The 16,404-nt window shown below is 42.6% G+C and overlaps 1 protein-coding gene across 1 annotated transcript in view; it reads right to left on the bottom strand.

Moving 5' to 3' along the window:
- Positions 1–365: 365 nt before the first annotated feature.
- The window catches only part of MAP1A (microtubule associated protein 1A), a 150,096-nt gene continuing 134,057 nt past the window's right edge, over positions 366–16,404 (bottom strand). Inside the window, 2 exon segments of the mRNA XM_030189637.1 lie at positions 366–5,133; positions 8,832–9,055. Of these exon segments, the coding sequence (XP_030045497.1) occupies positions 4,978–5,133; positions 8,832–9,055 (380 nt within the window). The 3' untranslated portion in view covers positions 366–4,977.

The raw sequence follows: 16,404 nt of genomic DNA, 5'->3' as shown, positions 1-16,404 counted from the left end.
TAAAAATCACCCCTAACTGCGTTTGGGTCAGAACACACAGATTCCAAATTCTAGCTTCCCATGTAGCTTTATTGTTAATATTTCAGGCGGTTTCCTTCTTACAGTAATTTAAAATGACAGAATATTGCACATGTGGAGATGGGGAAATTAAGAACATTAAAAAAAAACCTTCAACGAACCAAAGTTAATAGTAATATGGTACTGAAAGTTATAAAGAAAAATACTAACATAAACTTCTGTTCCTGGTTATAGAACACCGAGCACAGAAAGAAGCTATCCGTAGTGTAATGTGTCATTTCAATACAAACAAGACATTCATTTTTCATATATGTTTTAAAATAGTTTTTTTTTATTTGTATCTATTACATACAGGAGTATAACTTATTACAGTCCACATGCAGAAACAAGCAGAAGCTGATCTGAAAATTTTCCCTATATGTTATCTATATTTTCAGTTTCATGGTAGTTATGCGTTTAGACTGTACCCCTTGTGCGTGTGTGACAAATTAACTATTGTATACAGCCCAGCAACATTTCAGACCCCCTACCCCTTCTTCACCAAAAATATGCAAAATGTGTTTTAAAGGGTTAATAAGCTGAACTATTTTCCTGGCATTTGTGAAGGGAATGAGGTGCTCCAGCATGGACTGAGCTCTGCTCTAGAGAAGCAGTGAAGGAATAGCAGAAACTGTAGTCCAGAAACTGACAGGGCACTTCCTTGTATTACTTACCACCCTTGGTAGTCTAGTGTTATTGTTAGGAATAATTTCACAGCATCTTAAAAATAATTAGGAGCAGTTGAATATCAGACCATTTGATGCATGGAAGAAGAAATCTCTCCCAGACATGATCCATTTTACATCCATCTGTAACATTTCTCATTGCCGGATGAAAATCTCACTTTTTCACGTGGCTGGCTGCAGTGCAGAACTCTGTCAGAGTGACGTGGTCTTTTTCTTTTTGTGATTTAAAGACACACTCACTCGTGGATACATTCAAACTCAGTGCACTTGCTTTTCTGCCTAGCTACACCTCTTGAGGAAATAGATTGAGTGAAGGACACTCATCTCTGTTCTCTTCACATACTCGCAGCTTGAACGTGGTTGGATTTCAGGCACCTGTACTTGTGCTCTCACTCAATCACATTACAACAAATAAGCCAGCAGGCTGTTGGACCACATGGAACAAAACCCAGCATAAGAGCACATGAGGGAAAAGGAGCATTGGAAATTTCCAGAAAGCAGCAAAGGGGGGATGCACAGAGGAAACTGCCAGGGATGGGCAGTCATTTACAGTGATATAGGACTTGTCGACAATATTTCATTTGTCATTAACAAATGAAAATGAACAGAACCTCCCCCCCCCCCCCCCCCCCCCATAACATTCTGTGTTTTCTTTGCTTGCCAACAAGGGCACCTTATTTGCAAATTGTGTTTGAATGCATGAATCATCATGCGTGCACGAATTAGGGTGCATATGTATGCACTATCAGGAAAGAGTGTGCACTATTTACAAAGACAGTGCACTTTTAATGACTCTGCCCCCAAAACAAAAATGATAGACTAATCAAAACAAAAGAAAACGATGCTGCAAACACCACAGGAAACAACATGAAACGAAAACTTTTGGGCTGCCCATCCCAGTGAACCAGAATTTCGCCTAGGCAGATTATAAATGTTTTAAATAAAATTTTGCTCCATATAGGCTCGTAATTCTGCAAAATTCAGGAGGCACGTTAAATGTGGGATGTTTATTGTTTAATACCTTTTTTTTGCAAACTTTCAATAAGATAGTTTTAAATATGGGCAGCTGCTGTTGACCTTATATATTAAATTGAAAGTCTGAGACAGCACAGTTTTGTCCTTCCTCTTTCCTATACCCGGACTTGGCGTATCCACAAAGGTGTCAAGAGGAAAGGAGCAGAATACAGTGAACCAGTGAATGGATTCTGCAGGCTGGAGCAGGGATCTCTTTCAGAAGCTTCCCTCTGGCCCTATTTGTCACTGATATATTTGAACAATTTAGATCACCAAATATTCTTGTGTGTTATTTTATTCCCCACCCCACCCCCACCTCCTCTATTTTGAAGAACTGAGCCCTTGTTTCATTTGCTGCTGCAGCACAAAAAGTCATTGCACCAGGATCAAAAGACTATAGGGAGCTGCAATTGAGGGAGTAGCTGCTGAAATCAACACTTCAAACACAATGGACCAGAAGAGATAAGAACAGAGAGGTTTGTCCTGAGACATCTGCTTGGAACAGTCACCACTTAATACATTCCAGTACAAGACTCAACTGTTGACATCACACATTTAAAACAATACATAGGAACCTCTACACATGAACAGCAGGAGGCTGGTTACGTGTGTGATGTGACTGCACTGCTCGGAATATTATTGAACTTTCCCATTTTTGCAACAGTGCTTTTGGGACTTTCTTAGACTGTAAATTTGTCCCCCACCCCTACCCCCACCTCTCTTCTGTTATTTTATCCAAGCTACCTGAATGTTGTGCTTGATGTACACAGTATTATTTTTCAACATACAAAGCCCCAATGCTGGGGAATGCATTTAGCAGGGATGCTGGACATGAAAACAGAGGCCTTGTTCGTTGCTGAAAGGGTTTTTCTTCCTTTTTCTTTTTATAACACAGTATCTAATACAGTATGTAGATCTAAAATGCTTATTAAATGAAAACAAAAAAAAAAATCAGCACTTATTGTTAAACCTTACAAATTATAATAAACGTCACACAAAATAGAGCTTAACTTTGTAACAGTGGAAAAAATAAATATATAAATTAGACACACACACACACACACACACAAAAACCCCACTGACAAACAAACTCCATTTGTTTTGCGTTCTAACAATATGTTTTTCTAAGGCATTATTTCCCCTACACCACTGACAGAGCTTACAGTTCAACAATGGTGCAGCAGCTTTCAGCTCTCTGGTACCAGAACCAGGTCGACTGAAACAATGGGGAAAAGCTAAACTAATAATGAAGAACTTTACCCTGTGATTCAGTTTGTTAATCTTAGGTTTTAGTTTCATTTATACAACAGCCGTATCACCCGTCTCTCTCTCTCTCATAACTTCTCAACGACTGGTTTTACAGTCCGCTTTCCAAAAGGTCAGAGGAAAACTCACTGGTCTTGTCCTACATGGTGGCTTAGTACCTTAATTCGGAAGCAGCTCATATTCTCATAATAATTTCATCTCATTTCATTCAAGCCCTTGGCACAATGCCATCAATATAAACGCTTCAAAGGACCAATGGAGTAGAAATGGGCAAGTGCATTTACAAAGTCCATGTTGGCATCCTACCTTCACTATTCAAGGAGGAAAGGCAGAACCATCCACGCCTACCCCTAGACATGCTTCCATTCTATTATGCACATTCTACTGTTTTGCTTTAGATCTTTCCTCTGCTTAGCATTTTTCATTACATATTTCATAATAGCATTTATAGAGCAGGTATGATATAGTAAAGTGTGCATATGTGTATATGAGGTTTTAGTCATAAATGTTATATTTGTGTCCCAGTGACTATTCAGACGAGCTCATTCTGCTCTGTCAGTGTGAACACGTGGGTTCAGATTCTAAATGTAACTATTTTCCAGAATTTCCAGAGTCACTTTTACTACCACTGATTGTGTCACTGCTTCCTGTGTCACTTTTACTATCACTGCTTTACCTTTCTTTCTTTTATCCTCTGCTTAATTTCTTCATTCAATCAACTTCTTTGGAGAACCCGAGTTCTGTTTCACTGCTCTGACTCAGCTCCTGATGCAAGGGAAGGGCTTGCTGGGTTGCAAACCTACGTTTCATTCAAGAGCTATATTCATTTCTTCAATGTGGCACTCCTATCTGCATCAGGAGAGCATAGTTCAGAGCTCCACAAAACTATGGCATCTCCTCCACGGATAAAATTGTGGTGCATATATCCCTCAACTCATAAAAAAAATCCTTAGCTCCACAAATCTTTGCAAAATTGGAAAAGATAACCTTATTTTGTAGAATGGGGGGGCAGGCTGTAGAATCTTTCAGATTCAACCCTGTTGTAATGTTGTTTGAAATGGGAATGTCTAGTGAAGGCGATCGACCCATTAGTGTCTTCAACATTTTCTCAAATGAACTAAACAGAGCCGATATTATCAGCTAGTCCAAATGAACAGCCTGTATTTCCATCCAGTCTACCTGATTTTCAGGACACCCCAATCATGGAGGAAAGGATAAACGGGTACCTCTGAGATTAGGAATTTAGTGAAACCTTCTGCAGTGTAAAATGTCCTCGTCATGATCAGTCTGACTTCAGTTCTCTGTTAAGAATGCCAAATATTTGAAACTCAATGATGATCAAAACAGAGTTCATTGTTGCATTCAATCTTTCTGTGGGATTTCTCTAAAGGTGGTATTGTTCAGAAATGACAATCAATCCCTTCCTATGTTTTTATTACCAGTTTTTCCACCTGTTTTGGATTTTGATCAAATCATATCATCCTCTCTCTGCCAGTCCCACTTTGATATTCATACTGGTAGTAGTACCATCATAGCTACATTCCATTAGCCAGTCTACTGCATGCACAGTTTGAAAGAAGAATTTAATATTTATAAAACTGAAAGAGTAATCGGGGGGGAAAGGATGAGTCCAAAGTTATTATTAGTACTAGTTCTACAAAGATGCTCTAGGGAAAAAACCAAAACAAAACCCAAAAAGAACCAGAGAAATAAAAGCTGTTTCTCAAACTCCTAATGTGCCTTGCATAGCCCCCCGACCAGCACAGTTTAGAAGCATATTTGCCTCTTCTCCATAGGCATCCACTAGCATCCGACAAGTTCCTGGTGGGTGGGGATCCCACATTTAGAAGAGAGACCTGGACTATGACAGGACAGTCTTAGAGCTGCTGGGAGCTACATGATGGATTAAATAAAATCACTGTCAATGAATGGAAATGAACCGCGGCTATGCAGCTTAGAATTCAATTTTGCATGCTGGGAAGGATTCATCCTGCATCACAACTGTGCTGCTACTTGCTAGTACCATGATGTTCAGCTCCTGCTGTTTCTCATGGGTTTTCTGGTACCATTCTCGGGTTACCTCAGTGTCATGAGTTGGGATCAATGTCACCTGAAAAGGACAAGGGAAAAGGCATACAGACAATCTCAGTTATTTTGGCAATAATATATTTTTTGATCCAATAGTTTCCTCTTGTTTTTTTTTCAGTTCCCAGAGTCAAGGCTGGGATCTGGTACCCTGAGTCTTTATTCACAGCTACTTGGGGCTTCCCCCCCCCCCCCCCCCCCACACCTCCATTTGGCTCTCTCCCATCTTACTTTCAACCAGTCACTGCAGTGCAGTCCCCATATGAGAGCCATTCCATAAGTGCATAATGACAATGACCAGTTCCAGAAGGAAATATATGTACATAAGTGTCACTGTATAGAGACTAACCCAAGGCCCATCAAGCCCAGTATCCTGTTTCCAACAGTGGCCAATCCAGGTCACAAGCACTTGGCAGGATCCCAAACCAGCAGATTCCATGTTGCTTAACCCAGGAATAAACAGTGGATTTTCCAAGTCCACTTTAATAATGGTTCATGGATTTTTCTTCCAGCAACTTGTCCAAACATTTTTTAAAATCCTGCTATGCTATGCTAACTGCTTCTACCAAATTCTCTGGCAATGAATTTCAGAGCTTACTTACTTGTTGCATGCAGAAATATTTTCTCCACTTTGTTCTGTGTACTACTTTGTAACTTCATTGCATTCTCCTTAGTCCTTATACATTTGAAAGAGCAAACAAGCGATTCACTTCTACATGCTCCACTCAACTCAACTCATTATTTTATAGACCTCTATCATATCCTCACTCGGCTGTTTATTTGGCCCATCCTAGTTTTGACCTTACATTCCCGAACAGTGAGAAACTTGTCCCTGATTCTATCTATTGACGTCAATGCAGCAGGTCCCATAATGCCTCAGGACTCCTAGAACTAGCTAACTGCGTCTCTGCTGTGACACTCTCCCCACTCTACAGTATCTCTAGCCCCCACCATCCCAGGGAACAAGGATTCAAATCAATGTTCTTTCTAAGCCATGTGGGATTCCCTCAATTGTATTGCTGCCAATAAGGGGCGGTGCTTCAATACTGTGGGATCCTTTTACTAAGGTGCGCTGAAAAATGGCCCGCGGTAGTGTAGGTGCTTGTTTTGGGCGCGTGCAGATCCATTTTTCAGCACGCCTGCAAAAAATGCCTTTTTTAAATTTTTGGCGAAAATGGACATGTGGAAAAATCAAAATTGGCGCGGTCTGAGACCTTACTGCCAGCTGTTAACCTAGCGGTAAAGACTCACATGGTAACCGGGCAGTAATGACCTATGTGCATCAAATGCCACTTGGTGCGCATCCAAAATTTTTCAGACGCACGTATCGGACGCGCACCAAAAATGAAATTCACAAGAGCCATGTGGTAGCCAGGCGGTAACTCCATTTTGGCGCATGTTGGGTGCATGTAGATGCTTATGCGGCTTAGTAAAAGGGCCCTTGTGTTTTTAACCGCTAGAGACAGGCAAGTCCTCTGGTGTCCTGCAGTATTTGTCTGACTCATGCAATTGGAAATGTGATACAGCACTCCCAATGGCAGGAATGTAAGTGGAGAACTCCTGTACAGCTTAGAGAGAACATTTGCCCAGATCAAAATCAGATCTTTTGGCATGGTAGTACACAGAACTGACACTGAACCATTGGGTCAGCAAAGGTAACTTATACCTGAGCAATTACGATTAAAGTAATTGCTTTTGAAGTTTAAGGAGAGTATCTACCTTGCACATGAAAACTATGAATTAGTTCAAATAATGAACATTATTTTTAATACAGTAAAATCTATCATTTGAAAGTTGCCTTCATTTGATGATTTTTTAAAATCAATAATCCATGTCCCAAGAAATGTAGGTTATTTGGAGTCAAAAAGAAATTATTTTACCTAGGACAAGTCATGCACTGCCATATGAAACGATTATAAAAATTCTTCATATGCTGGTCTTGTTTTAAGTGAACTGAAACTGACTTTGATCAGGCCTCCTTTTAAATGGATGCAGGTGTGGAGACTTGTAGAAGAACAGCTGGCAGCTCTATGTTCAATGATATTTTGTCAAAATTAACAATATGTATAGTCAGAGCCACCATCTTGTCTGTCTGGGACCTAGGAAGAGTGACTGCTTTGAACAGAAATCTATCATAAAACTAATTCTGTGTAAACCATTTAGAGCTCAGTGGTTAAGACAGTATATTATTATTATTATTATATCTAGTTCAAGAATGGGCAACCACATTCTTCAAGGGCCACAGCAAAGTTGGGTTTTCAAGATGTCATAATGAATATGTATGCGACTGATTTGCACATACTGCTCCCACTGTATGCGAATAGAACTCATGCATACTCATTGTGGAAATCTTGAAAACCTGACTGGGTTGTGGCCCTCAAGGACCACGGTTGTCCACCCCTGATCTAATTCACCATTGTCCTGTTGCACAGTAACTGGTCACCATCAACCTTCTAGTTTCTGGTGAGCTGAAGCCTTTTGGTATCACCCCAGGCTATGTCGCAGTTTTGCTAAGCTGTGCTTCCTTTATCTGCCCCTGGTATTCTCCATATCACCTTGCTCACAAAAACAGACCCTGTGCACAATTCTTTGAACTGATATAGCAGTAGCGTAGCTATGGGGGGCCACGGGAGTTTGGGCCCCCTCAAACTGGCTCAGTGGCCCCCAGTTTGGCTAGTGGAGGGTCCCCAACCCCCGCCAGCTAAGGTGTCTGTCCTGCGCTAGTCATACATTGCTGGCGCCCTGTCCTGTTTTTTTCAGCGCTTTGCACGCTTGTTTTAATGAAACTGAGCATATGAAAACAAACATGCATGGCGCTGAAAGCAGGACAGGGCGCCAGCAATGTAAGACCAGCATGGGACAAACACTTTAGCTGGCGGGGGTTGGGGACCCCCGCCAGCCAAGATACCTTCCAGTGGCAGCAGGGAGGCAGATGGGTACCTTCCAGCAGTGACCGGGGGGAGCAGTGGCGGCGGCAGGGAGGCAGAAGTGGCGATGGTGGGGAAGCAGAAGCAGCGGGGGGGGGGGGGGGGGGGGGGGGGGCAGAGGTGGTGGTGGGAGGGAAGCGGGCCAAAATGTGCTCCAATACAACAAAGACTGAAAAACAGCCAATCACACTCTCAAAGGGTCGTGCAAAATAAATGTACAGCAATAACTCACCGGTGGGAAATACCCTCAGAAACCAAGGTCTCCGCCAAGGTCTGACCACCAGGACACTGATATCTACATGAGATTTCTATGTGCCTGTGATCTTATCTCTTTCATAGGGTATATTATCCCACCTTTTTTTAATGCAGCTACAAATACTACCTTTTTACTCAAACATTTTTCCAACTGCTTTACAGATTTTGTTGTATTAGATTACCTTAGTAGGATTAATAGTCTATACTGTTTATTGCACGGATTGCCAAAATGTGCTCCCCCACCTTGGGGTCTGGCCCCCCTCCCGTTGAAGTCTGGCTACGCCCCTGTGATACAGACAGAACTGCAAGCATGGTGATTTTTGTGGTAGACTGGAGATTGATCTCCCACGATCCGCAATAGACTAGAGGAGCATTACCTTCCTAGTACCAATTCCTTTTCCAGATACTCTCTCTCTCTTATGTGTTTTAAGATGTGACTAATATATCAGGAACAAGTGCAACAAGAATGGAAAGCAATGTTTAATGAATGGTCCATTAATTATCTCTGCCAGCAGCCATTCTGTGAAGGAATAGAGTTTACCTGAAGATTTTCTCCCCACTGGGATTTTCCTTCCAGAAGAGCATCCAGCACTGTCCGACTTGGTTCTCCGTTGGCTGGGTCATTGCCACTCACAACATAGTATGAAGCACGAACTCTCTTAAAGAACTCCAGGTCCACGTTCTTTCCACTGCAATGGTTGGGGATGTAAGCAAGGTCCACGTAGACAGGAGGTCCTGGTGGAACTGTTTTGGAACCACTGGAGACTTTTAAATAGAAGATAAATCACATTGTATTAATACTTTTAGCAATGAAAAGATCAACAAAATACAACTCATTTAACAATTGCTCTGGAATGGTAAATTCAGTTCAGAAGCTACTGAGGTCCCCTCCAGCTAAGCATTAAAAATGTTAGAATAATTTAATACTGAAAGCAGGACAACTGAAAAAGCCAGCGGTAATAATGCCTCTGAACAGGCCATTGTTGACATCAGGTCAACGTCACTGTGTTCATTTCTACAAGTCCTACCTACAAAGAGATATAGACAGAGCACAGCCAGTCCCAGAAAAGAACTAGCAAAGTGGTGCAGAGACGAGAAAGAAGAGTAAACGGGAAAGGTGGGTTGCCATTATTGTTTGCTTTCTCTAAAATCCATGGGGACTGGATAGTGCTGCTGAAAATCCACGGATAGGGGACTAGACATATAACTGCAGCCATTAAACATATAAATCCCTTTGAGTATTGATCCAGACATGGGGGAGAGTGATTTTCAAAAATTACTTACACCTATAAATCACTTAAGAACATAAGAATAGCCATACTGGTTCAGATCAATGGTCCATCCAGCCCAGTGTCCTGTTTCCAACAGTGACCAATCCAAGTCACAAGCAGTGGCGTTCCTAGGGGGGGGCAGTAGGTGCGGTCCGCCCCGGGTACACGGAACAACGGAGGACAGGTGCGCGCGGCACCCCCCCCAGCGGCATGCACCTGGGGGGGGGGTTCCTTCGCGGGGGGTGTCCTTTCGCCGGGGGGGGGGGGGTCCGCGCTGCACCCGGGGGGGGGCATGGCGCATCGGCAATCTGCCCCGGGTGTCAGCCCCCCTAGGAACGCCACTGGTCACAAGTACCTGGCAGAAACCCAAATAGTAGCAAGATTCCATGCTATCAATCTCAGGGCAAGCAGTGGCTTCCCCATGTCTATCTCATGAGCAGACTATGGACTTTTCCTCCAGGAACTTGTCCAAACCTTTTTTAAACCTAGACACTCTAACTGCTGTTATCAAATGCTCTGTCAAAAAGTCCCAGAGCTTAACACCTTTTGAAAACATGCATGGATAAAAGTTAAAAGGAGAGAGTTAATGAGGGGATTGTGACCATGTGAATACTTTTATTCAATTTCTGTGGAGGTGCTCTGAGGAGCAGGGTTAGGGCCCCTTTTACCAAACTGTGGTAAAAGGTGCCTTGTGGTAGTGCCAGTGTGCGTTTTTCACATGTGCCAAGGCCCCCGTTTACTGCAGAGGGTAAAAGGCTGGGTTTTTCTTTTCTTTTAAAGGAAATGGCCCTGCGCTAATCACAGGGATTGGCACACAGTTATTTCCGGAGGGAGCCCTTACGCCACCTATTTAGGTGACGGTAAGGGTTCCTGTGCTAACCCACCGGTAACCAGGCAACGTACAGTGAAGCCTGATTACCGCCAGATAAGCCCCAGTGCTACAAAAATACAAAATATTTTTGCAGCACCAGAAATGGTGCACGCTGGCGCAGTGGCGTAGCCAAGGGTGGGCCTGGGTGGGCCCAGGCCCACCCACTTTGGGCTGAGGCCCACCCAGTAGCAGCACACCTATGGTGTGGCTGGCAGGGATTCCCAAGTCCCACCAGCTGAAAACTCCCAACAAATGTCCTTGCTGCATTCCTTGTATATAGCAGATGGCATGCAGGTGAGCCAAGGAGAGACCAAATCACCTGTGGGACAGGGAGGGGTTCTTCTGCCCACCCATGTTGGGTCCAGGCCCACTCAAAGTTGGGTGTCTGGCTACGCCCCTGCGCTGGCGTGTGGCAAACCCTTTGTAAAAGGGCCCCTTAATAAGGTGATTGTCACCACGTGATACTTTTACTCACATTCAATGGAGATGCTCTTAGGGGCACGTTTAGGGTAGGGATTTTGTTATCGAGACATTATCCATTATGGTGCTACCCTCAGATTACCTGGTTCCATTTTCTACTACTGCATTGGCCACAGATGGAGTAAGAGGTTGGAGGTGGGCCGAGCAGATTTTTTAAAATTTTCCTTCAAAATACTACAGTGGAAACAAAACATTATGCCAATAATAGGATTAAGAAAATAATTTTGATAAACAAATAAAACATTAAAGAAACATCCTGGCCCAGGGACGTTAACCAAAGAACTATGGGAGAAGAGGTACAAGGAATGAGAAATTAATCTAAGAAAAGCCAAACAACAAAGTCGACGCTCTATTATTTAGCCCATTACAATTTGTACCCCAAATTACGGCCTAATGTTTCCACAGGGATGTACCTACATTCTAACTAAAAACTTTCATTTTTCTGAGCTTTGAGCAGGTAATAAGTCTTCCCATTGTACAGGCTCTTGAAATGTATAATCTTTCCCCTGAAACTGCACCTGACATAGTTGGGGAAATTTATAGAACGAGGACATACCAAAGGCCAAAGCCCTCTGTCACATGGTGTTTGCTGATCGGTTGGCTGTTCCTTTGTTCTCTCTGTGGATTAACTTACATACATAAAGGAATTCAAGCCTATCAGCTTCTCCTCAGAGAAAGTTGATTGTGACCCCTGAGGCAGGCGCTTTGGCGCCGAAACACGGACCGTGTCGGGTCCTTGATATTGATATGAGTATTCTGAATAAACTGTTTTTTGAGATTATCTCCCTATTGGTTTGCGCATTTGTCAGCCTCTACTTTTGCTGTTTTGCTTTGACTTTCCATGGAGGCTCCTCCTGTCTTCTTGGATTTGCTCAATTTAAGAAATTCCATATGAATGACTTGAGCCCTTCAGGAAACAGCAGGAAAAGCACATATAGGAGAACCATGAATAAATACGAAATCTGTTTCAGCATTACTTGAGTAGAGAGATGTGGTAGCCGTGTTAGTCCACTTCCAAAGGTAATCAATAGAAATAGAATAAAAGAAAACAGAGAAAAGAAAATAATATGATACCTTGTCACCCTCTTATCACCATGCATATCTCCCTGTCCCTCATCCACTCGGCCCTCCCTGTCTCTTACCGAACCCACCCCACCCTCACCCTGTTAGACTGTCACTGAAATGCTTTGATGTTTCACTTATATATACTGTCATCTACCAACATTTGCTTATTTCTGATCTGATGAAGAAGGGCTACCTTTGAAAGCTAATCAAAAAAATGTATTAAGTCAGTCCAATAAAAAAGGTATCATCTTATTTTCTTTTCTCTGTTTTATTTTATTCTATTTCTATTGATTAGCATCACTTGAGAAAGTAGTCATTAAGGTTCTTCTCAAAGTAGTTTCTTGTATAGACGTTTCAAGCATTGTGGTAAGGTCCACCTCTAGCACTTCCCCTACCTCACCACTTGAAACATTTTTAATAGAAGAGGCAACATAATAAGTTTTAACAATATTTGGTAAAGTAGAAGGGTCTAGACTGTGGACCAGTTGGTGGTATATGACATCATCTAAATGCACTTCAACTCAAAAATACTATTCTACAGGATCAAAAACCCTTTTCATCATAAACTATAGATTATAAATTGTAATACTGAGGACTCTACCTTCAATATAAAATACACAAAAAGAGGAAAAAGACCTCAAAGTACCCAGGTGCTCAGGCAAACTATGCCACCTCCATCTTTTTAATATCTATTTAAGAAGGAGCGAAAAAGCTTTTGAATTCTCCCTTGAAAAAGCTGGAGGGCGAAACGGGTCCCTGTTGGGAGTTGGAGCTATGCAGCAAATCTGATTCTTAAAAAGCTAAGTAGCTTAATACAAGCCTTTGCAAGTTGTGTATGGATTGTGGTGAATAAGATGTTCATTTGAACAAGAACTTTGCAGAAGAAAAATATTTATAAAAATATATACATGTATGGAGGTTTAACTTTGTGAGTGCTACGAAGATGGAAGCGGCGTAGTTTGCCTGAGCTCCCAGGTACTTCGAAGTCTTTTTCCTCCTTTCTGTATTTTATATTGAAGGTAGAGTCCTCAGTATTACAATTTATAATCTACAGTTTGTGTTGAAAAGGAGATCATCTAAAAGCACACCAACTCCACAGGTGATTGGAGGAGGGAGAACTATGGCCCACTCTGAGCCTTGGAGCACTTTTCAGAGAAGGAGGAATGCAGCAGGGAAACCCTGCAGTTGGCATATGAAGGTACACCCAGCTCCTGATTGGGAGAGTCACAGAATATGGCCCATGGATGCAGGTGCCCAAATGGGTTTCACAAAGGGGCAGATTTGGCCCATTTGGAAACTCTTCATAGTCACTGAGGAACCATGAGGAATTGGAAAATCCAGCGAAAGTGGTTTCTATCCCTATCTTGTCGGCTGTTTTGTCTTGGGCAAGAGGAAGGGGAAGATCTAGCGCCCTACTCAATCCTCTGTGGTACAAGTAACAAGGCCCTATGGAAATAGAGTTGAGGGTGCCCCTTTAGTAAAGGAGGTTCTCATGAGAGAAGCTATCTCGAAGAACCTCCTTAGTCCGGATCTCTGCTTGCAGGCTCAATTGTTTAGCATTTCTTTGGGTCCAACTCTCCTAGCTTCTATCACCTTTTAAGAATTGGGTGATGTAGGGTAAGACATGTGATATCAAGAAGAACCCAAAGTTTATAATAAAGGAGGAGAGTTATTGGAAACATCATTGAGAATACCTACCTCCCACTCTGACATGTTGGATACTTCCGTGAATGCACTGGGACATATGTCCTCTGCAGTTAAGATGTTCCTGAAAGTGATTTCCTTTGCGGGAATTTAGGATCTAGTGTTTTAACATCTGTGAATCCTCCAAAAGAGGTCACTCATTTGGAATTGTGGGGAAAAAATAGTGTGGTAGGCCATGTTAGTCCACTTTTAGCAATAATGAAAAGAAATTAAAAAAAAAACTTTAAAAAGATGATAAGATGATGCCTTTTTTTATTGGACTAACAATACATTTTTGACTGACTTTCAAAGGGTATACCTTCTTTGGGTCAGAAAAAAATTGTGGAAAGTGATAACTAAAATGGAGACAATCTTATCTGGCTTTTTGTCCCAGTTATGCTCTTTTTTTAGGTGAAGCAACATTAAAGGTCACCTCCTTGGAAACTGTGGTATTGCACAGAGGTATTTTGAATGAACGCTGAGAAGACTAAGAATCTATAAGAAGCCGTTAACTCTTCCTTAGTGAAAGGGAATGCTTTACTTGAAACGAAGATTGGAAAGAGTGTAATAACCTTCAATTCTTTTAAGTTTCCATATTGTTATACGATTTCTACTTTAGAGATGTTGAAACAGTATTTGCAGGAAGGATTTTTGTTATTCTTTTGTAGCAGGGATGGGGATATTCTTAAAACCAAAACCAAAAGCAATTTAAATCATGTTCTTTTTTTTTCTGTTCCAACCAGTGGTGTAGCCATGGGTGGGCCTGGGTGGGCCAGGGCCCATCCTATTTGGACTCAGGCCCACCCAAAATTTTGGCACCCTTGCTATGGCTGGCAGAGATCCTCAAACCCCACCAGCTGAAGATTTCCTCCTCTTCAGGCAGCTGGTGCTCTTTCAAACCGCAGCTGGCAGAATTTGCCTCGAGCTGGCACCTCTACACATGCTTAGTCTTCATGCATGCACAGCCTGTGGCATCAGCTCAAGGAAAGTGCTGCTGGCTGCTGTTAGGAAAAGCGCTGACTGCCTGAGCAGGAGGAAATCTTCAGCTGGCGGGGATTTTTAGATCCCTTCTTGCTCAGGTATTTAATATTTTGGGCTTGCAGGTGGAGGGAAGGACAAAGAGCAGAGAGCGGAGCAAATCAGAGCGGAGGGGGTCTAGGGACGGGGGAGCATGAATTCTGTGCCCACCCACCTTGGACTCAGGCCCACCCAAAATTGGCCCTCTGGCTACACCCCTGGTTCCAACAATGAAAGGAAACAAAACTGGAAACCAAATTGCAGAATGGTTACACGGGGCCCAGAATTATCCTAGAAACATTGCGGAGATAGCTTTTAATTCTCTATAATTCTGGGGGCTTTACGCTGGCCCTTGCATTTCCTGTCTCTAGAACAGAAACACAAAAATAATAACAAAAATGTAATCTCTCCCAACTATTAAGTGTAAGCCACAGTGAAGCAAAACTTGTTTTTGGATAATTGTGGGATATAAGAATGAATGAATGAGTGAATGAATAAATAAATAAACAAACAAACAAACAGGGGTGTCCAATTTCAGTCCTTGGGGGCTGCAACCGAGTCGGGTTTTCAAGGCTTTCCCCAATGAATATGTATGAGATCTATTTGCATGTACTGCCTCCACTGTGTGCAAATAGATTTCATGCATCGTGGAAATCCTGAAAACCTGACTGGGTGAGGGCTGAGGTTGTACACCCTTGATCTAGAACGAGGAGTCACAGGATGAGGTTGAAAGGGTGTAGGCTGGTGGTTCCCAAACCTGGTCCTGGAGGCACCCCAGCCAGTCAGGTTTTCAGAATATCTACAATGAATATTTCATAAGACAGATTTTCATGACGTGGAGGTGGTACATTCAAATCTCTCTCATGAATATTCATTGTTGATATCCTGTAAACCTGACTGGCTGGGGTGCCTCCAGGACCAAGTTTGGGAACCACTGGTGTAGGCTCAAGATTAGTCTAAGGCAGGGGTTCTCAACCCAGTCCTTGGTAGCCAGTCCAGTTTTCAGGAGACACATTTGCACAGAATGGAGGCATTGCATGCAAATTTATCTCATGCATATTCATTGTGGTTATCCTGACTGGCTGGGTATATCCCAAGGACTGGGTTGAGAATCCTTGGTTTAAGGAAATATTTCTTTACAGAAACAGTGATGGGCACATGGATGGAACAGTCTTAGTGTGCCTTAAAATGTGTTAATTTATGAATTAATGCACTTTAAGATGATTAATGCACATTATAAAGTTATATTCCTTGTCATCAACAGCAGACAAATCCAGAGATATGGGTTATAACCATCAACCAGCAGGTGGAGATAGAGAGTAGCAAACTGAACTTTGCCACATAGGATGGTACGCTTCTTGGTCAGTCAGTATTCTCTGTCTCCTGCAGGTGATGGGCGGTCTCTCACAAGCTCCTGGTTTCTCCTGTTTCTTTGACTCCCGGTCTGGTTTCCCTGGTTCAGTTGAGCTTGGAGGTGTCTAGGCAAGGTGTCTGACTTGTCTTTGGGTACACCTAGTGGTGCCAGATCCCTCCCCCCATTTCCCCCCTATCCTGCTACTTCCTTCCTCCTCCTTCTCACAGAATTTTGGAAAACAATAATGCTAGAACAGAGCAGATTTCTATTCATATGACATTCTTGAGGAAAGGGGGTGTCGCTGTGCTCCTGCAGCTGTCTGGATTCAGCCACCTAATCAGAGTCAGGACTGTGGGTACTGATAAGGCCAGCA

This window comes from Microcaecilia unicolor, chromosome 1, assembly GCF_901765095.1.
Source record: "Microcaecilia unicolor chromosome 1, aMicUni1.1, whole genome shotgun sequence".
NCBI lineage: Eukaryota > Metazoa > Chordata > Amphibia > Gymnophiona > Siphonopidae > Microcaecilia > Microcaecilia unicolor.
Note: the sequence above shows the minus strand (reverse complement) of the source record. Positions and strands in the feature narration are given on the sequence as shown.